The sequence below is a fragment of the Scleropages formosus genome, chromosome 12, assembly GCF_900964775.1.
Source record: "Scleropages formosus chromosome 12, fSclFor1.1, whole genome shotgun sequence".
Classification (NCBI taxonomy): domain Eukaryota; kingdom Metazoa; phylum Chordata; class Actinopteri; order Osteoglossiformes; family Osteoglossidae; genus Scleropages; species Scleropages formosus.
The window spans coordinates 24,179,236-24,195,652 of record NC_041817.1 but is presented as its reverse complement, the minus strand read 5'-3'; the positions used below and the strand labels follow the sequence as shown (position 1 = coordinate 24,195,652).

The 16,417-nt window shown below is 46.1% G+C and overlaps 1 protein-coding gene across 2 annotated transcripts in view; it reads right to left on the bottom strand.

The window, feature by feature from the left end:
- itgbl1 (integrin, beta-like 1) overlaps positions 1-16,417 on the bottom strand; it is a 60,428-nt gene that overhangs the window by 10,609 nt on the left and 33,402 nt on the right. For both annotated transcript variants that reach the window (XR_003798030.1, XM_029256667.1), the window contains exon 8: positions 6,487-6,603. Coding sequence is in view for 1 of the 2 variants with exons in the window: in XM_029256667.1 (XP_029112500.1) it covers positions 6,487-6,603 (117 nt within the window). In the remaining variant the exon portion in view is untranslated. The remainder of the gene's footprint in view (positions 1-6,486; positions 6,604-16,417) is intronic.

Below are 16,417 nucleotides of genomic sequence, written 5' to 3'. Positions count from 1 at the left end.
TAAGCCATGAATTATTTGTGCTGCTCCGTGTCGGGTAAAAACAACAGTGCGGGATGTGCGAAGCAGCACGTCGCCCCTTCTGAGGAGGGATAAATCGGTAACTGTGTAAGCGCTGTGAGACACAGATAGCATCCAGCAGATCTCGGTGATACCTCGCCTCAAAAGCAATTTTGAGCAGAAACACAGGGAAGCCCCGAGGACCGGAGCAATAACTGCAGTCGGAAACACAGAGCAGGGGATGTGCCATTGGGGGGGGGTTAGGGGGGATGAATTGTCCTTTCAAATCAGAGGAAAAAGAGAGCAAAAAAGCAGGCAGGCGAACTCCAGAAGCTCCAGGTTCGAAAGAAGCTTCAACAGGCCGTTCACGGCGTGCACATCGAACCAACGCCTGGTTGTTGCAGAAGTAAAAGTAATTGTTATAGTAGTTAATTAGGTGCGAGTATTTTTGCTTCCATAATATGTCTTACATGCACCATCCTGCATTTTTCTTGAGGAAATAGGTTTTGGCTTTTGAAATGTTTTTACTGCATTCGTCTGCGGTGGAGCCCTTTCGATCGGCCAAAACTCAAGCTCAAAGAAAGATGCGTTCCGGGAAATTACGGTGGAATTGCGGCTTTTCCCGTGTGGCTCACAGTCGGTACATATTTGTATTGAAGGTGAGAAAGCACACAAAAAGATCATACAAAAGAGGTACTGCTCAACTTAGGACATATGTGCCGTGTGACACCCGGCCTCACGACAGCCGTCCCGTCAACCTTATTATAATATTTTTGACGTTAAATGTGCTGTACGAGAACATTGGCTGGTCGCGCTGCCACGAGACACCACATATCTTACCGACTTGGTCAGCGTGCCTATGGGCAATTTATTAGATCTACTATTTATTTAGAGGATGTTGCATTTGTGATTCCATTCAAGCTACTTCAGCAAGCAAAATCACGAGTGTTTCTGCCAGAAACAAAAAGTGAAACAAGATTTAGAACTGAAAGTGGAGGAACACACACACCCAGTGGGCGACACACCCAGGACGGGACGCCAGTCCATCGCAAGGCACCCTAAGCGGGACTTGAACCCCAGACCCACTGGAGAGCAGGACCTGGTCCAACCCACCGCGCCACCGCGTCACCGCACCCCTCCCCCCACTGGAAAACAGGAGTGATAAATTTGGAAGGATCCCGATGATGGGTCAGTCTCACGGTTCTATGTGTAGAATCTAAATTAGCTGGATCTGGAAACAAGACGGGCGGTTTTCTTGGAGCCAAAGGCGCGGATGTTAATGATTGCAGCGGAGAGGACCCCTCCTGCCTCCACGGGACGATGGAGCCTCATCTGCCCTCATGACGATGGCCTGTCGTTGATCCGGTTACCGGCCTTTCAGTTTGGCTCCAGCCCTCAGATACGGCACGCGTGCTTCATGCGCGCGGGCCACAGCTCCACCGGAGACGCCGATTCCTTCGCACCAACGTCCACGCGAAATGGGCTGCCTCAAACCGCCCGGGCCCAGCCGGAGTTATCCGGCCTTGCTTCCGGCTGTAACCGCAACAAACCTGTCCGCCACATGGCTTCTTTTTTTACAATTTGGCGGTGCAGACGAATGATTTGTATGCATGGCTGCGCCCTTCAGCCATCCTCCCAGAGCGTTTAATTGCCTTGGAAGGGTGACACACGGCCCCTTCAATTAAACCGCACCTGCGAGTTGCATTGTACAGGCGGAGCGATGCGCTGGCAGGGCCCAGTCTGATAACGCCGCCATTAGCCGGTGGCCGGGCGCTAGCCGAGTACGTGTGGCGCGACAGCAGCGTCCAACGTGGAGCTCATGGCTGCACGGCAGCTTACATGTACTTTTTCATTTATTCATTTAGCAGGCGCTTTTCTCCAAAGCGACGAACAACACAAAAAGTGCATTACATCAGCAGAAGAAGAGTTTTGGATCCAGACACAAGATTCTCGAGTTTAGCCAATTTGTCACATACCACGGTATAAACCAGGATACGTTACACCAGTAGCCGCATAGTTTTTTTTTAATTATTAGATAACACATAACACATTTATCAAGCACACAGGAGATCTGGGATAACGCAAGTCTTAAAAAAGTCAGTTTTAAGACCCTTGTTGAATTTTGAGAGGGATTCAGCAGTTCTGAGTGACAGAGGGCACCCATTCCACTACACTGTAGCCAGAAACAAGAAACGTCATACTTTTGATTTTGGACCTCTTGTTCGTGGGGCCATCAAGTTGGCAGAAGTGGAGGAGCGTAGCAGTCTGGTTGGAACATAGTAAATGATCCAGTCTTGTGGGCCATAACCAGAGTTTCACAAAGAAATGGAGCCTCCTCTTATTTCCAGCCATCTCTTCCAGTGCAGATTTTCCTACAGAGACTCAAGTTAAGTACCACACTCAAAGGGTACTACAGCAGGGCCCCTCCTGGGACCTGAAGAGCTCTTCTTTCCTTTCATCATTGGCTAAGTGCAATTCATTTCCTCTCCCTCAGATCTCACACTAATGACATTTTCACCCTAAATATATGTAGAACGTCTGGCTTTTACTCGTATACCGAGGACATCTTCCCTGGGAGTTGCAGACGAGGACCACAAGCTGCCCTCATGCTATATAATTGCTCCTCTAATGAGAATAATGCATGTTATGTGGTGACTTTTTAACTTTGGCCACGTGAAACAGTGATGAAACATGAGATAATGTCGGGGTGGCCTTCAAACTCTACTCGGGGGTCCAGCCACATGAGACAAAGTGATGTCAGCCAAAAGGAAACCAGCTTCCTTCCAGCAGCAACAAGGAATATGGAGCTAAAGATCACGTCTGTGTTTCCGTCACCGAAACCAGACACTGAGATTGTAATCCCCGTCAATTATCCTGCTCAACAGACTAACGGGGGGTTCCCTCCTGGGGTGGGCAGAAGGATGTTGAGCTGCCAGGTAGGTGTACAGCAGTGTTTTGGAGTGGGTGCGAGCGAACGGTAGGGATGACGACACTTCCGCCAGCAGACCCTTGCAATTAAGTGTCATCGAATTTTAATTCCGCCGTGAAGTTTGCCCTTTTCTCTCGCTGGTAAACAGATTTGTGGGCCGGGCCTCGGGATCGAGATCATTCAGAGGTGAGGGAGGTGAGAACAGAGGGGAAAAATAGGCCCTCTGCACCAGCGCAGGGACAAGTGGCTGTGGAGGTGGTGATGGGCACGCGGATTCGGTGAGGACCCATACATATTTAAAGTCCATTTTCCACCCTTGGGGGGCATCCAGCCTGGCAGAACCTGGGCCGCGGGCTCCTCCGATCGGGCGGGATGCACGTCACAGCCGGCGTCACCCTTTGCCCGCCCTGTAGCGCAGAGCCATTAATATTTGAGCCCCTTTAAAGGAAAGGCGGTTGCCGGATGCTGCAATGCGCCACGGTAAAAACCACGCCAAACACCCGAGAAAAACGGGACGGGTTCGAACCGCTCAGGCGGGACCACCGAAATGGAGCCGGGCGAATCCGTGCCTTTCGACACGTAGAGGATTTCCCTGTTCGCGCCGATCTGACTGTCCTTCAAGCCGTGCCCTTGTGGACATTTCAGCGGGGGGAGCCGGTCACTCGGCGAACATTCGTAAATGCGCTGTGAACATCGCGGTCACTCGAGAATAATCCTGTAAAGTGTTGTTAATGGAGCTTTTATTATGATATGGAACCATTAAAGGCTCCTCTTCGCTGCCAAGCAGATGTGTCGAGCTAAGATAGAGCCTAAATTTCATCACATCATAAACATGTGTTTATAAGAGGCTCCGCCATGACCTTCAGAGTGACCTTGAGCTCATGACCGTGTGTTGAAGGTCTAATACATGCAAGCAATGGACAAGATTTTGCAGTCCAACAAGGCTAAATTGGGAATGAAGATCAAGGGGGATTTTTTCAGAGCCGCAACTCGGTGCTCGGTGTTGATCACGTGCGTGTGTGTGTGTGTGTGTGTTTATACATCTTAAAGCAGCAGAGTGACCCTCCGGGCTGCTGTCTTCGGACCACAAGACTAGACTGCTAGCAGCTTAAGAACGGTTATGGTAAACATGAGGGAATGGGGAGAAAATAAGGGAACGTCACTGGGCCGCCGCTGCCGCCTGCCAGAGGAAGCTGTTCCGGCTCAGATTACTGCCATGTGCCTCCGGGTACCGACCGGCCCTGTGTGTGTGTGTCACACGTCCTCTTCCACCGCCCTGTGAGAGAATGTGTGTCTCTGAGCTCTCCGTGGTTCAGGGGGGCTTTGCTTGTGTGTGTGTGTGTGTGTGTGTGTGTGTGTGTGTGTGTGTGTGGAGTCGGAGGTGCGATCAGATGGCTGGATCCACCCTAGAGCACAGCAGCTGCAACAACAGTGGCTTTGCCCTCCAAGCCAGTACAAGCATTCCACAGGAGCACCGAATTTTCTGTAAGATACAACGCTCTCCATTTCTCTCTGTATTTAAAAATAAATAACCGAGACTCACTAGTTTACACATTTACATTAACATACATTTATTCATTTAACATTAATATGTTATATGAATAACGGTTCATATAATGTATATATACACTCCAAAGACATGCTGTTCAGTTTCACTCAGAGTGTGTGAGTGACACAGAGAGTGTGTGTGTGTGTTCCACTGATGTATGGATGAGTGACCGAGTGTAAGTAGTGTATCCGGGTGCTCTGGTTTCCTCCCACAGTCCAAAGACATGCTGTTCACATTCACCCATAGTGTGTGAGTGACAGAGAGAGAGTGTGTGTGTTCCACTGATGTATGGATGAGTGACCCAGTGGAAGTAGTGTATCCGGGTGCTCTGGTTTCCTCCCACAGTCCAAAGACATGCTGTTCACATTCACCCATAGTGTGTGAGTGACAGAGAGAGAGTGTGTGTGTTCCACTGATGTATGGATGAGTGACCCAGTGGAAGTAGTGTATCCGGGTGCTCTGGTTTCCTCCCACAGTCCAAAGACATGCTGTTCACATTCACCCATAGTGTGTGAGTGACAGAGAGAGAGTGTGTGTGTTCCACTGATGTATGGATGAGTGACCCAGTGGAAGTAGTGTATCCGGGTGCTCTGGTTTCCTCCCACAGTCCAAAGACATGCTGTTCACATTCACCCATAGTGTGTGAGTGACAGAGAGAGAGTGTGTGTGTTCCACTGATGTATGGATGAGTGACCCAGTGGAAGTAGTGTATCTAGCAGTGTAAGTCACTGCGGTAAATAAGGTGTGTGGGCTCATAACGCTACACAGAGTGCATTGGAAGTCGCTTTGGAGAAAAGCGTCTGATAAATAAATACATGTAAAGGTAACTGTAAATTGTTTATGTTTGAAATTTATCAGCTACTTACACTGCAAGACTTAACTTTATAACTCAAAACTTTCACAGTTTTTTTTACAAAAATGGTTCCAAGCTTACAGTTATTGCACCGAGGCTATGGGTGTTTGACTCAGTCCTTGGATCGTACGTATTCGGTCCCGAAATAAATTGCTTTGAATTACATCAACTTCCATTGGCTCTCTGCGCTCGTCTTTCACGGCATCCCAAAGGAAGGCGAGCGGGAAACGTAGAGAGGAGCGTTTGTCTGCTCAGCTGTGCCGCCTTCCGCTTCTCCGTTAATACGTGCCGTACGCATTTCTAAAAGAACGTGATTTCAGTGCAGCAAAGGCCCGAGAGAAGAGAACAGGGCATCGCCGTGGACCCCGGGGATCCAAACGCTCGCAGTAATGGGTCACATGCTGCAGGGGGCGCCGTTCTTCTCACGCCGCCATGTGAACTGCCACGTGAAGCCCCGCTAGGTGAGCGGCCGCTCTGCGGTACCTACGTCAACCGTGACACGGAATGTCCAGTGGCGGTAAAAACCGTGTTTATGATTGCTGTTATTTGGCGCTATTCTGTTCCGAGAAAGAGGGGCCCTCTATTCTTCACACAGTGCAGGCATGTTGCTGGCCAGGGTTCGAAAAACATTTCGCTTCCCTTTTCTCGGTCCCTTTCAAAGTGCTCAGATGCGGCGAGTGCTGGGCGATCAATGCCGAGCGCAGTCGCCGTGACATTTGCATGCCGCTCTGCCGCCCGCGGCAACGACGCAGAGAGAATTACGCGCCCAGAGAGCTGTCTTTCAGAAGCAGGCCTGTCCGCCGTGAAGGCAGAACCGGGGCCCCTGTGACGCCTACAGCGCAGGCAGACATGGGTAACGGAGGAGTGCCGATTTGCCGCTGTGCCCCCCCCCCCTCCACGAGCCCCATGTATCAGACTGCAGCTGAACAGCCCACCGTCCTCCCCATTAATCCAAGGCTCCACAGAACCAGGTCAGCAGCAGGAGACTCTGAAGGTGACCTGTGGACGACTGGGGGGGGCCAGGCAGGGGACAGCAGATGAAGGGACACCCTTAACCGAGATCCCGTGTGAAGGATGAAGAACACGGAAGGGCGGCGAAGAAGCAGGACGATGGGGTGGTGAGTGGGGATGGGGTGAGTGGGGGGTCTCCCTGCTTACCTCCACACACCTCGCCGTCCACGTCTTCACACTGACGGTCGTCACACTCACAGTTCTTCCCGTGGACCCTGGGGTCTCCTGATGGATGGCAGGTGCACTGACCGCACAGGCACTGCCCTGAAACACACACACACACACACACACACACACACACACACACACACACACACACCCGCTATGGTCACTGTTGACATTCCAGATAAGCCACCCGGTCAGTCTAATCATATTTCTAACGGCCCATTTTCGTACACAAGCTGCCATTAATTAGCACTCCCATTGACGAACATCTCCAGGAAAATCTGTATTAAATTCTGACAAAACTGCATGTATTTACACATTTGTGATAAATTACAAAACAATTATATAATTAATTATTTAACAATAAGATAAAAATATAAAAAGTGATCTCCATAACGCCTTGGCCAAAATGTATTCTTTATAGTCCAATGACTATATGAGCCAGAGTAGAATTATAATGACATAATTAGTATTCGATATCGATATCGGTACGAAGTGGCTGTTTCGCAGGCGTCGTTAATTAAAGACGCACGTTAAGAAAACAGCACTGCGACGAGAGCACTTTTGTAAAGTTACATCTAAATGAACACCTTTTCAAAGTGTCTGCTTGGCAATTCCAGAAATTACGAGGAGTCGCCCTTCGGCGGCGGCGCAGCGACGTAGGCGCTCTTGAGAGGACTGTTCCCCTGCTTCCTTATCATCAAAGTAATCACACTCATTGTGCCAGAACCCAAACTTATGATGGTAATTAGAGCCTTTCAGCAGCTCGAAAGAAAGTCCGGCTTGTTTTTCTGCCCATTAAGGTCGCCATGGTAACCCCTGGCAACACAACATCCATGCCTTGGTCCTCGCCATCAGGCTCTTCTCTTGTCGCTCTCGAGTGAAGGGCGTTCAGGACACCGAAGAGGCTGAGGATATTTTGAGGCTGGACCTTAAGGGTGTCTCCCATGCTAAGTTCACATCTTCTTGATGTTGCTCTATCGTTATGGAGCTTTCCTGAGTTGGAGATGGTGGCACGGATGGATGCTGCTGTGACAGATGTCACAAATCCAGGAAGAACCGCATCTACACCTCAAGAATTACTCTCGATTCATTAATCCGACACTTTACTTACAGTATGGGGTTTTTACACTAAGCTGCTTATGGCGATTTACCCATTTATACACCTGGGTAATACAACTGTATCAATTCAGGCTACGGTTCTTAATCAAGACTACTTCAGCAAGAGCAGGGGTTTGAATTTTGATCCTTTCACTGGACGGAGATGGGTCTAAACACTATGCCACCTGCTAATCAAAGAGAACAGAAGGGACCCTAACCAAAATAAACAAAGTATACACACACACACACACACACACACACACACACACACACACACACACACACACACACACACACAGAGTCTGAAACAGCTTGTCTTGAGTGGGGTCGCGGCGAACCAGAGCCTAATCCGGCAACACAAGGCTGGAGGGGGAGGGGACACACCCAGGACGGGTATAAACAAAGTAATTATAAATTAATTATTTGGCTGCATTTGATATTTTTAATTTTCAGCTTTCAAGCCATCTCTTCGAAGATGTTTTTAGATTTCGATGAACTGAAGGAAATGGGGCAAAGTGCTAAAACACAATTCTTCGGTGCTTCTCTGTCACGCGCTCAAGGAGAAGGATGCACTTTGGATCGCCTCTGCACCCGAGAATCACCGTAAACCACTCGCATGTGAAAATTCACAAAAAATATTCCGTAATATCCCAAGGTGTCATCTGGGCCAGAGGCCGATCCTGGTGGAAGATCATCACCTGCACCGGGCAACCGGTAAACAGGTTGGGCAAACCTCCGGCGAGGTTCTGATGCCCTGAGTTAATTTAGTGGAAAATGTCAGATGCGCTGTAGATTTAATCACAAAAATGTTAAGTATATGCAGTTCCACATCCAGACGGATCTGTGGCTAATTGCTGAGACGGCGCGGTGCACAACGTGCTGCCGTCGGAAATCGCCCCCCCCCCCCCCCCATGCGCTTTTGGCGTTGGTGTACCGGCTGTGCAGGCAGACAGGAAAAACAACCCAGCACCCTTTTGGCTACCGCTCAGATAAAAGCCGTCTGCTTGGGCCTGCTGCCATGGCAACACATGATGTCATGACATACTCTCTTTATCGATTAACTTTCACCTCGTCACGGCCCATCCTGAAGGGGACTGTATTTGCCACCTACTTAGCAGATGTGTCATTTCCACAGATTTTCAGCGCCCCCCCCCCCCATCTCCTATCTGTCCTAATTTGAGGATTTTTTTCTTCGCAAAGAATCAAGCCATTTCCTGAGGTATGAAAGGGAAATCATGCCGGTCCCCTTTGAAAGCCGAGCTTGATGTGGCGAACACAACACGCATCATCTATTTAAATCTAGCCTTCATATTCAGCCACAGTACATGTGCAATTGTTGCAATATTATCATCCCTATTCACCGAAACGAGATAAATTTGATCGCTTTAAAAATGTTGTGTAACGCCTGCAAATCCATGACATTGTGTTTACATTTTTTCTTAAATTTGGTTACAAGGCTCTTTAGTCAGGCTTTTCATCCGCCAAACAACCATCTACACCCTGTCAATAAGACCACTTTCTTTACACACTGCAGCTCAGGTAACACCTTGTAGAAGAGCACACGGCAACTGGACATCTAGCAAGACATCCCAAATATCCCACCATGCAGATGCATCTTAAGTAGGTGGCAACTGGTAGCATAGTGGTTATTAATACTGCCTTTGGATCCAAAGGTTGCAGGCTTGATCCTCCTGTTTGGCTATAGTATCCTTGAGCAAGATGCGTGCCTGAAAATTTCACCGGTGATATCACTCACCTGTATAATTTTAAGTAGATCGACACTGTAAGTCACTTTTGAGAAAAGTGACAGCTAAATGAGACACTTTTCCCAAAACTTACTATTATTTACCCATTTATACAGCTGGGTGATTTTATTGGAACAACTGAGAATAAGTACCTTGTTCAAGAGTAGTAGAGAGGATTTGAACCAGAAACCACAAGGTGCAAAAGCAGCAGCAGTTCTAACCACTATGCTACAAACAGCTCTCTTGCACCTGCCTGCAATCCCAATGTCCCCAATTCCTCAGGACCTTGTCTATCCTGCACCCAGAAAGTTTTCCACCAACATATTTCAATATATAACGGTGAGGAGTTGAAATCACACATTTTGTGTGTCTGGCTGGAGACACTGCAGGCAGCTGTTGTGTTTAGGAGGCGATTTAAAGGCTTCGCAGAGTTTCCCTCTTTAAGAAACTAAATTAAAGACGTCGAAATGCTGCCACATATGAAGAAGATACAGAAGTCCTCTCCAGATGGCAAAAAAGTGGAGGTGAAGTGCATCCTGGGAATATGGAGGACTTCTGAAATGAATTGTTTGGTGTGTCGTCACTTCAGCTCAGCCAGTCTGTTTCAGTGCCACGAGTATTCGGGCGGCAGAGTTTGGATTATATAAGACAAGATCAAGAAGGAAAGTTTGAAATTTCTCATTTAAAGTGTTTCCAAAAGGAGTAAAGGAGCAAGATAATAAGAGGAAAGGAGATTCAAACTGGGGACTGTGCGGCAGCACCGATGGAGGTGAGATCTAAACTGGCCACTATTTGTACGTTGGAACAATAACATAGAGACACCCCTCAACTCACGCAAAAAGAGCGTTCTTCAACCCTTTATGTAAATCGAAAGTTACGTATGTCGGATTCCCCCACCATTCAACACCATCACGTGCTCCTTTATATGTGCAGCATCCTTCACTATCGTATTTATAGTCGATACGGCTAAACCTGGTTCCCGTGCTATAGGTGATCATCTTTGTCCACCTTCATACTTCCTAATTGTTTTCAATTTCATCTCCAGATAGATTGGCGTACGTTTGCGAGACGGTTCTCGTTTTCCTTCAAGTGCACGTTTACCACCAGGCCTTGTGAATAATGAAAAGGGTAGAAAATATGGAAAAAAGCACTACACTAACAAGAGGAGATGTGTTCACGGCTCAAAACAAGCAAGAACTGGGAAGATGCAGCTTCCTGCCTTGTCTGGTTACGCAGACTTGCACGTAACGTATTTTAGATGTGTAAAATAAAAGCGCTGTCCATAAATAATGTGTATGCCGGGAATTTTTTACGTAAATCTGGATGGGTGTCTGTAATTTAACTTGCTGTTTTCACCCACATTCATTTGAACTTTTGATGAAACTGTTCAGGTTGTGCGGAGTTTATTTTGGAACATTTCAGTTTTAAACCGTTGCTGCCGCCCATTAAAAATCTGTATTAATTTCGATTGTTCAAAGTGGTCATGATGGTAGGTATTATTCGTAGTTGTAGAAGATTCTCTGGTGTTGTGCGGTTGGTTACAGAACACATCATTATTGATGTCACTGTGTCTGAAGGGTATGGCTTTTCTTTTTGTGCTTCTTGGAAGGTGCAAATCTCTTTTTGCTTACCAAATTAAAACACACACACACTCCGCACTGCTTGCCCCATAGGGTTGTAGGGAACCGGAGCCTAACCTGGCAACACAGGGCGTGGGGCTGGACGGGGAGGGGACGCACCCAGGACGGGACGCCAGTCCGTCGCAAGGCACCCCAAGCGGGACTCGAACTCCGGACCTACTGGAGAGCACGACCCGGTCCAACCCACTGCGCCACCGCACCCCCCTATTAAAACACTGCGTGGTATTTTTTTTAAATTCCATAAATACTTCAGAATTTGTACAAACCTTTGTTCAGCATTAATGTACTGCATAAGTCCTTATCTACGTTCCCATGATTTGTCATTATTTCTAACCTGAACGGTTCCAAAATGGTAGCAAATTATTTCGGAGAGAAAGGCAGCATAGAGGTGACAATGACTTATAATGGAGATCTGCGGCAGCTGAATGAGCACAGACTGTCTCCCCACTTGATTTATTCGGCTCCGACAGGCCTGTGTCACTCTGCTTCCAAAAGCTGTGCAAATCACTAGGAAATCTTACTTGTAAATACTGCAGTGGCGAGTGTGATCCGTGACAGGACATGACAGGAACAGCACGTTTGCAGCATGTGTGCTGGGTGAGGTTGGCATCAGAGAACGGGGGAAAAAGCCAAGATATTTGTGTATTATGGTAATAATAATAACAATAATACTAATCATCATGGTCAACAGCTTCTTTCTCGATGTACGATCATGGTCATTTACAAAGTGCTGTTTATTTGACTTCTTGTACCTCGAATTTGTACTGCTTCACCAAACCATATTTTCAAAGTGAGAATATGTAGAGAAATGACGAGTACTTGCCTTCTGAGGTACACTGTAAGTAAACCTACTTAACCTACTTGGTGACCAGGACTCTTCAACACGAAGAGCGTCCGCTTGAGCACAACCTTTGACTTGTACGTATTGTTACGTAACAAACTTCTGAACTTTCCTGATATTTGTGAACCGCAGCTGACAAAATTGTCATTATTTTGACTTTTTTCACATTATAGATGGCATCAGAGTGACATCCGGAAACTCACTGATCTCCTTCGAAGCGTCAGACAATTTGGACATGATGCCAATTTTGCTCAATTGAACTCATCTTATGAACATTACAGAATGAAGTGAGTGTGTGTATAAAAACGCTGGGCTTTACTCTTAGAAAATCAGTCTGGAGTAATATAATATCAGCTTTCGACAATATTGGTAATGAAAATACAGCACACAATTTAGCATGAGGGGGGAGTATACACAAGGAATAATTTTGTACGCCACCTCTCTTCCAAGCAATATTTCCAAAATTTTTTTTCCATTGGACATGTAATGGAATCCCTTCCCAGTTTCTTCACCTTATACTTATTTGCGGTCTGAAATATGGCACGAGCCCCACCTGTAATTTCCCTGTCCCACTGTTTTCTGGTTGACAAAACACACGTGGTGTGGTTCCTGTGAAACGAAATCCACGTGGTTTCCCAAGTATCGTGGTAAGCGTTTTTAAAACTCAAACATATGTCTTGTTTTAACATTATGATGATTAACATCTGGAGGCCTTACGGCGTTCATTAGACCCACATTCCAAGTTTAATGGACATCAAATACTTTCTTCGGAGGTGCTCGACTTTGTCACAGTAGCTTTACTGGGCGGAAACGGCCTTCTAAACCGTGGAAATGCGTGATATGGTTTGACAAGTTGTCCTTCGTCATCTTCTTGACGAACGGAGGAGTCCATATTTGACCACAGCCCAAGGATTAATACTCCTCTGTTCCTGGCTTCAACAACAGAATCTTGCATGTCTGCTAACGGTATGGGACTGGCCTTGGGCTGTGGGTTGGAATGCACCGTTAATCCAGTGTGATGTGTTTCCATCCCGAATGACCAGCAGACTACATCCCATGATGGATTTTCTCTCCAGGAGCAATACCGTCCAGAATGACAGATCTTCAGTCCACAAGGAACTGGTTTTCCACAAATGACTTGAGAAGAATGAAAGCAAGTGTCCACATGTCTTCAGTGAGCATCCCTTGGGCCACATCTCTATCCAATGTGGAGTTCTTGGGACAACCTGTAATGGTTGCCAGTGATGGAAGCTTAAACTTCTAACTCTTGATGAATCACAGGAACTCATTAAAGAATAGCTCCGGATTCCAGCAAAAACAACCTAACCATGTTTATCCATGTTGGATCCATGTCTTGTCTGTACACCCCAGTGCAAGTAGAATGTTGTTCCAATGGAGAAAAAATACTCAGGTGACTAATGTTGGTAATACATGATGAAGTTACTAAAGCATTTCAGCATTCATTGTTAGCTTTAAATATATTATTGTGTTGTCCATGGAGGTCAGGTCACTCTTCTGGGTACCACTGTGACCAATGTACCAGACAAGAGGACGCTGACTCACTAGTTCTGGATACAATAGCCTTTATTCTGGAACTCAGGCTAACTTGATGTCTGGTCCTTCTTTGTCTCTCGCTCCAGGTCAAACTCCTTCTCACGGTCAAACAAGGGCTTAAATAGGGGAGTCATGACAGCTAGATGTTTCTCAATGGTAACTAGGTGTATGCGTTAATGTGGCATGGCTACCAGCATGGGAAGCAGGTACAGGTGATGGTGTGTGCGTGATGGTCCAAATATGGTAAAGATAATGCTTATTGCTCCACAGTGAGATGGTCATGTGCTTATACTGTGTGTGCATACTCCAATCCCACATGCCACAATTGCCTACTTGAACCTCATCCAACCTTGTTTTATTTCTTTGAAATTGGAGAGGTATGACGAAAACTTAATGCTTCGCAGTTCTTCACATTATGAATATAAATGGGTGCCAAAGAGTTTGTAAAAACAGAGCGACTACAGTCCAGGTCTTTTGTTTGATCACTCTGCTCAATATTAGCCTGCATATATTACGAAACCCTCCCATTTTCACCTTGTTTGCATTAATTGCCACGTGTCTGTCTATGTTCTACTGACCGTCAAAGAGAGAAAATTATAGGCCAGCAGTTCCCTTTTGTGCCACCTGCTATTTCCAGGCAGCTGGCCTCCAACTCTGCCGCCCTGAAAAGACAAACCGGAGGTGCCTTCGTGGCCTTTCCAAACCCCTCAATCAGCGGAGGAGATGAAAGGTTGGTTCAGGGAGTGACCGTTGTTTTTTTTAGACTGCTGCATCTGGAAATGTCCAGTATTCGTTCAAAGTGCACACGATGTACGACAGACGCTTGCGAAGACGACCCAGCATCTACGACTACAATTACACATGGATGTCCTTCTAAGCCTTTTCAGAGCTACTTGGTGGACAAGTAGCACACCGTGACACAGTGTGGTTTCCATCAGAGTCGAGATGAAAAAGCATACAAGCACAACAATATATAGCTGCATACTATTTCATCGCAGTTTCATTACTTGATTTCTGAGTTTGTCCTTTATGCACAAGTCATCTACGCTATAACAAGGATCTAAGGGTACATTTATAAAAAACTATGTTTCAAAATATATCATGGTAATAAGGGGCATAATGGTTACAGCTGCTGGCTCGCAGCTGAAGGACCCAGGTTGAAATCCCACCTCCTGCTGTAGTACCCATGGTCAAGGCACTTACCCCGAGATGATATAGTAACAATTACCCAGCTACATACATGGGTAAATCACTATAAGTAGCTTAGGGTACAAATCTAATTTTGTAAGCTGCTTTGGAGAAAAGTGAAACATCAATAAACATATGTATATGTAAATTAGCTGCCACAATGCTGTTAAAAAAAACCCAAAAAAATTGTAATGTTTTAACAATTTTAAAAGAGTGATCTTTTTCAATGCTAAAAACTACATGGTGAAGTTTGCTATTAATACTTTCCGTCATGTTTGTGACGGGACCTGGCTGACAGCACGATTCCCAGTGTCAGAAAGAATAACCTTCATACCTGAAGACAAGGTGACACGCAGACCCGGGGGATTCGCTGCTGTGACACATCTGCTTTGTGATGAAAGTGAATATTCTCATCTCCGCAGTGGCCTGTTTTCCTCCCGTATGTCATTCTGTTGGCACTTAGGATGCTCTTGTCCACCTCTCGGTCCTCCAACTAAGCCATTGTTTCCGTTACACGTTTTCATTTAGCAGACACTTCTCTCTAAATTGGCCTACAATTCAGGGTAAAAATGTATGTTTCACAACACACAAAGATCATGTTAAGGTAGTACTGAAACACCTGTGCTCGTCAGTCCTCAGGAATTATTAGGGAGGATTTAGCAGACACCTTTGCCCAAGGCATCACGCAACGCTAGACCTCCACTAACCTCCCCTGAAATCATCCAGCCATTTATAGAGCAGAACAACGCAACACACATGCACACACACTACAGGCCACGCAGAGTCACCAGTCCATCTGAAACACATGTCTTTGGATTGTGGAGGAAATTGGAGCCCCTGGGAGAAACCCTTGTGAACACGAACGGAGCATTCAAATTCTACACAGGATGGGCTGGATTTGAACCCATGTCCAGATGTATAACCTGTGAGTTACCAGTACCTGCCAGTGAATGATGCTCTTCTGGTTGAGTCCAACTTGTTGTTAACCCATGGGTGACTGCAGCTCCCCCCCCACATAAACACCTCCTACTCCCTATCAGTGGCGAAGGGGGAGAGGTTTTGGGGAACCGGAAGGGAGTGATTGCAATCAGCCCTAATTCAGATCATTTAGGCTTTAATACATTGCTCATCAAGGCAGACGGCTTTCTGGATGCCAGTCAACATCTGCAAGGCAAATGGGCCCGTCCCCCCAGCACAACTGCCTCGGAACACTGATTTGTTCCGCACAGTGATTGCCGATCGGGATAATTAATCAGGAAGTATTCTTTGCGTGGTGGAGTTCTGTAAGGAAATTAGCGAAAAAAAAAGCACCAGCGTGCTACTGAATGTGGCATGACATGTGACAAAATCAAAAAACTATTGTACCAACAATTCCCAAACATAGCTGATTATTTTTCATATTGCTCACTGACACTATGGCCAAATTCTCCAAATGATAAGGATGGTACATCAAAACTGATCATAGATTAATTTTTCTAATTATAATTTTATAATCATAAAGAAATCAATTTTATGATCAAATATAATGATAATTATACATAATTTTATAGATTTTTTTTGCAAAAAAAGCACATATATGATGGAGAAATGCCTCGATGTATTATGATGAAATTGTAGAAGGATAAACGTATTGGCTTTGCAGAATATGCGTATTTCTAAAGTAAAAGGAATTTCAGAAGGAAGGATAAAAAGAAAACTCAAGCTGAAGGTGTTTCCTTAAGGAAATTCCAGAGTGGGAAGTATGTGGAATCTGGGAGCTTTCAAATGATTGGAAATCTTGAAAAAACTGTTTTACATTTCAAATTTTTGCAAATATTAGCAGTGTCCGCAGTTACGTTGGGCTT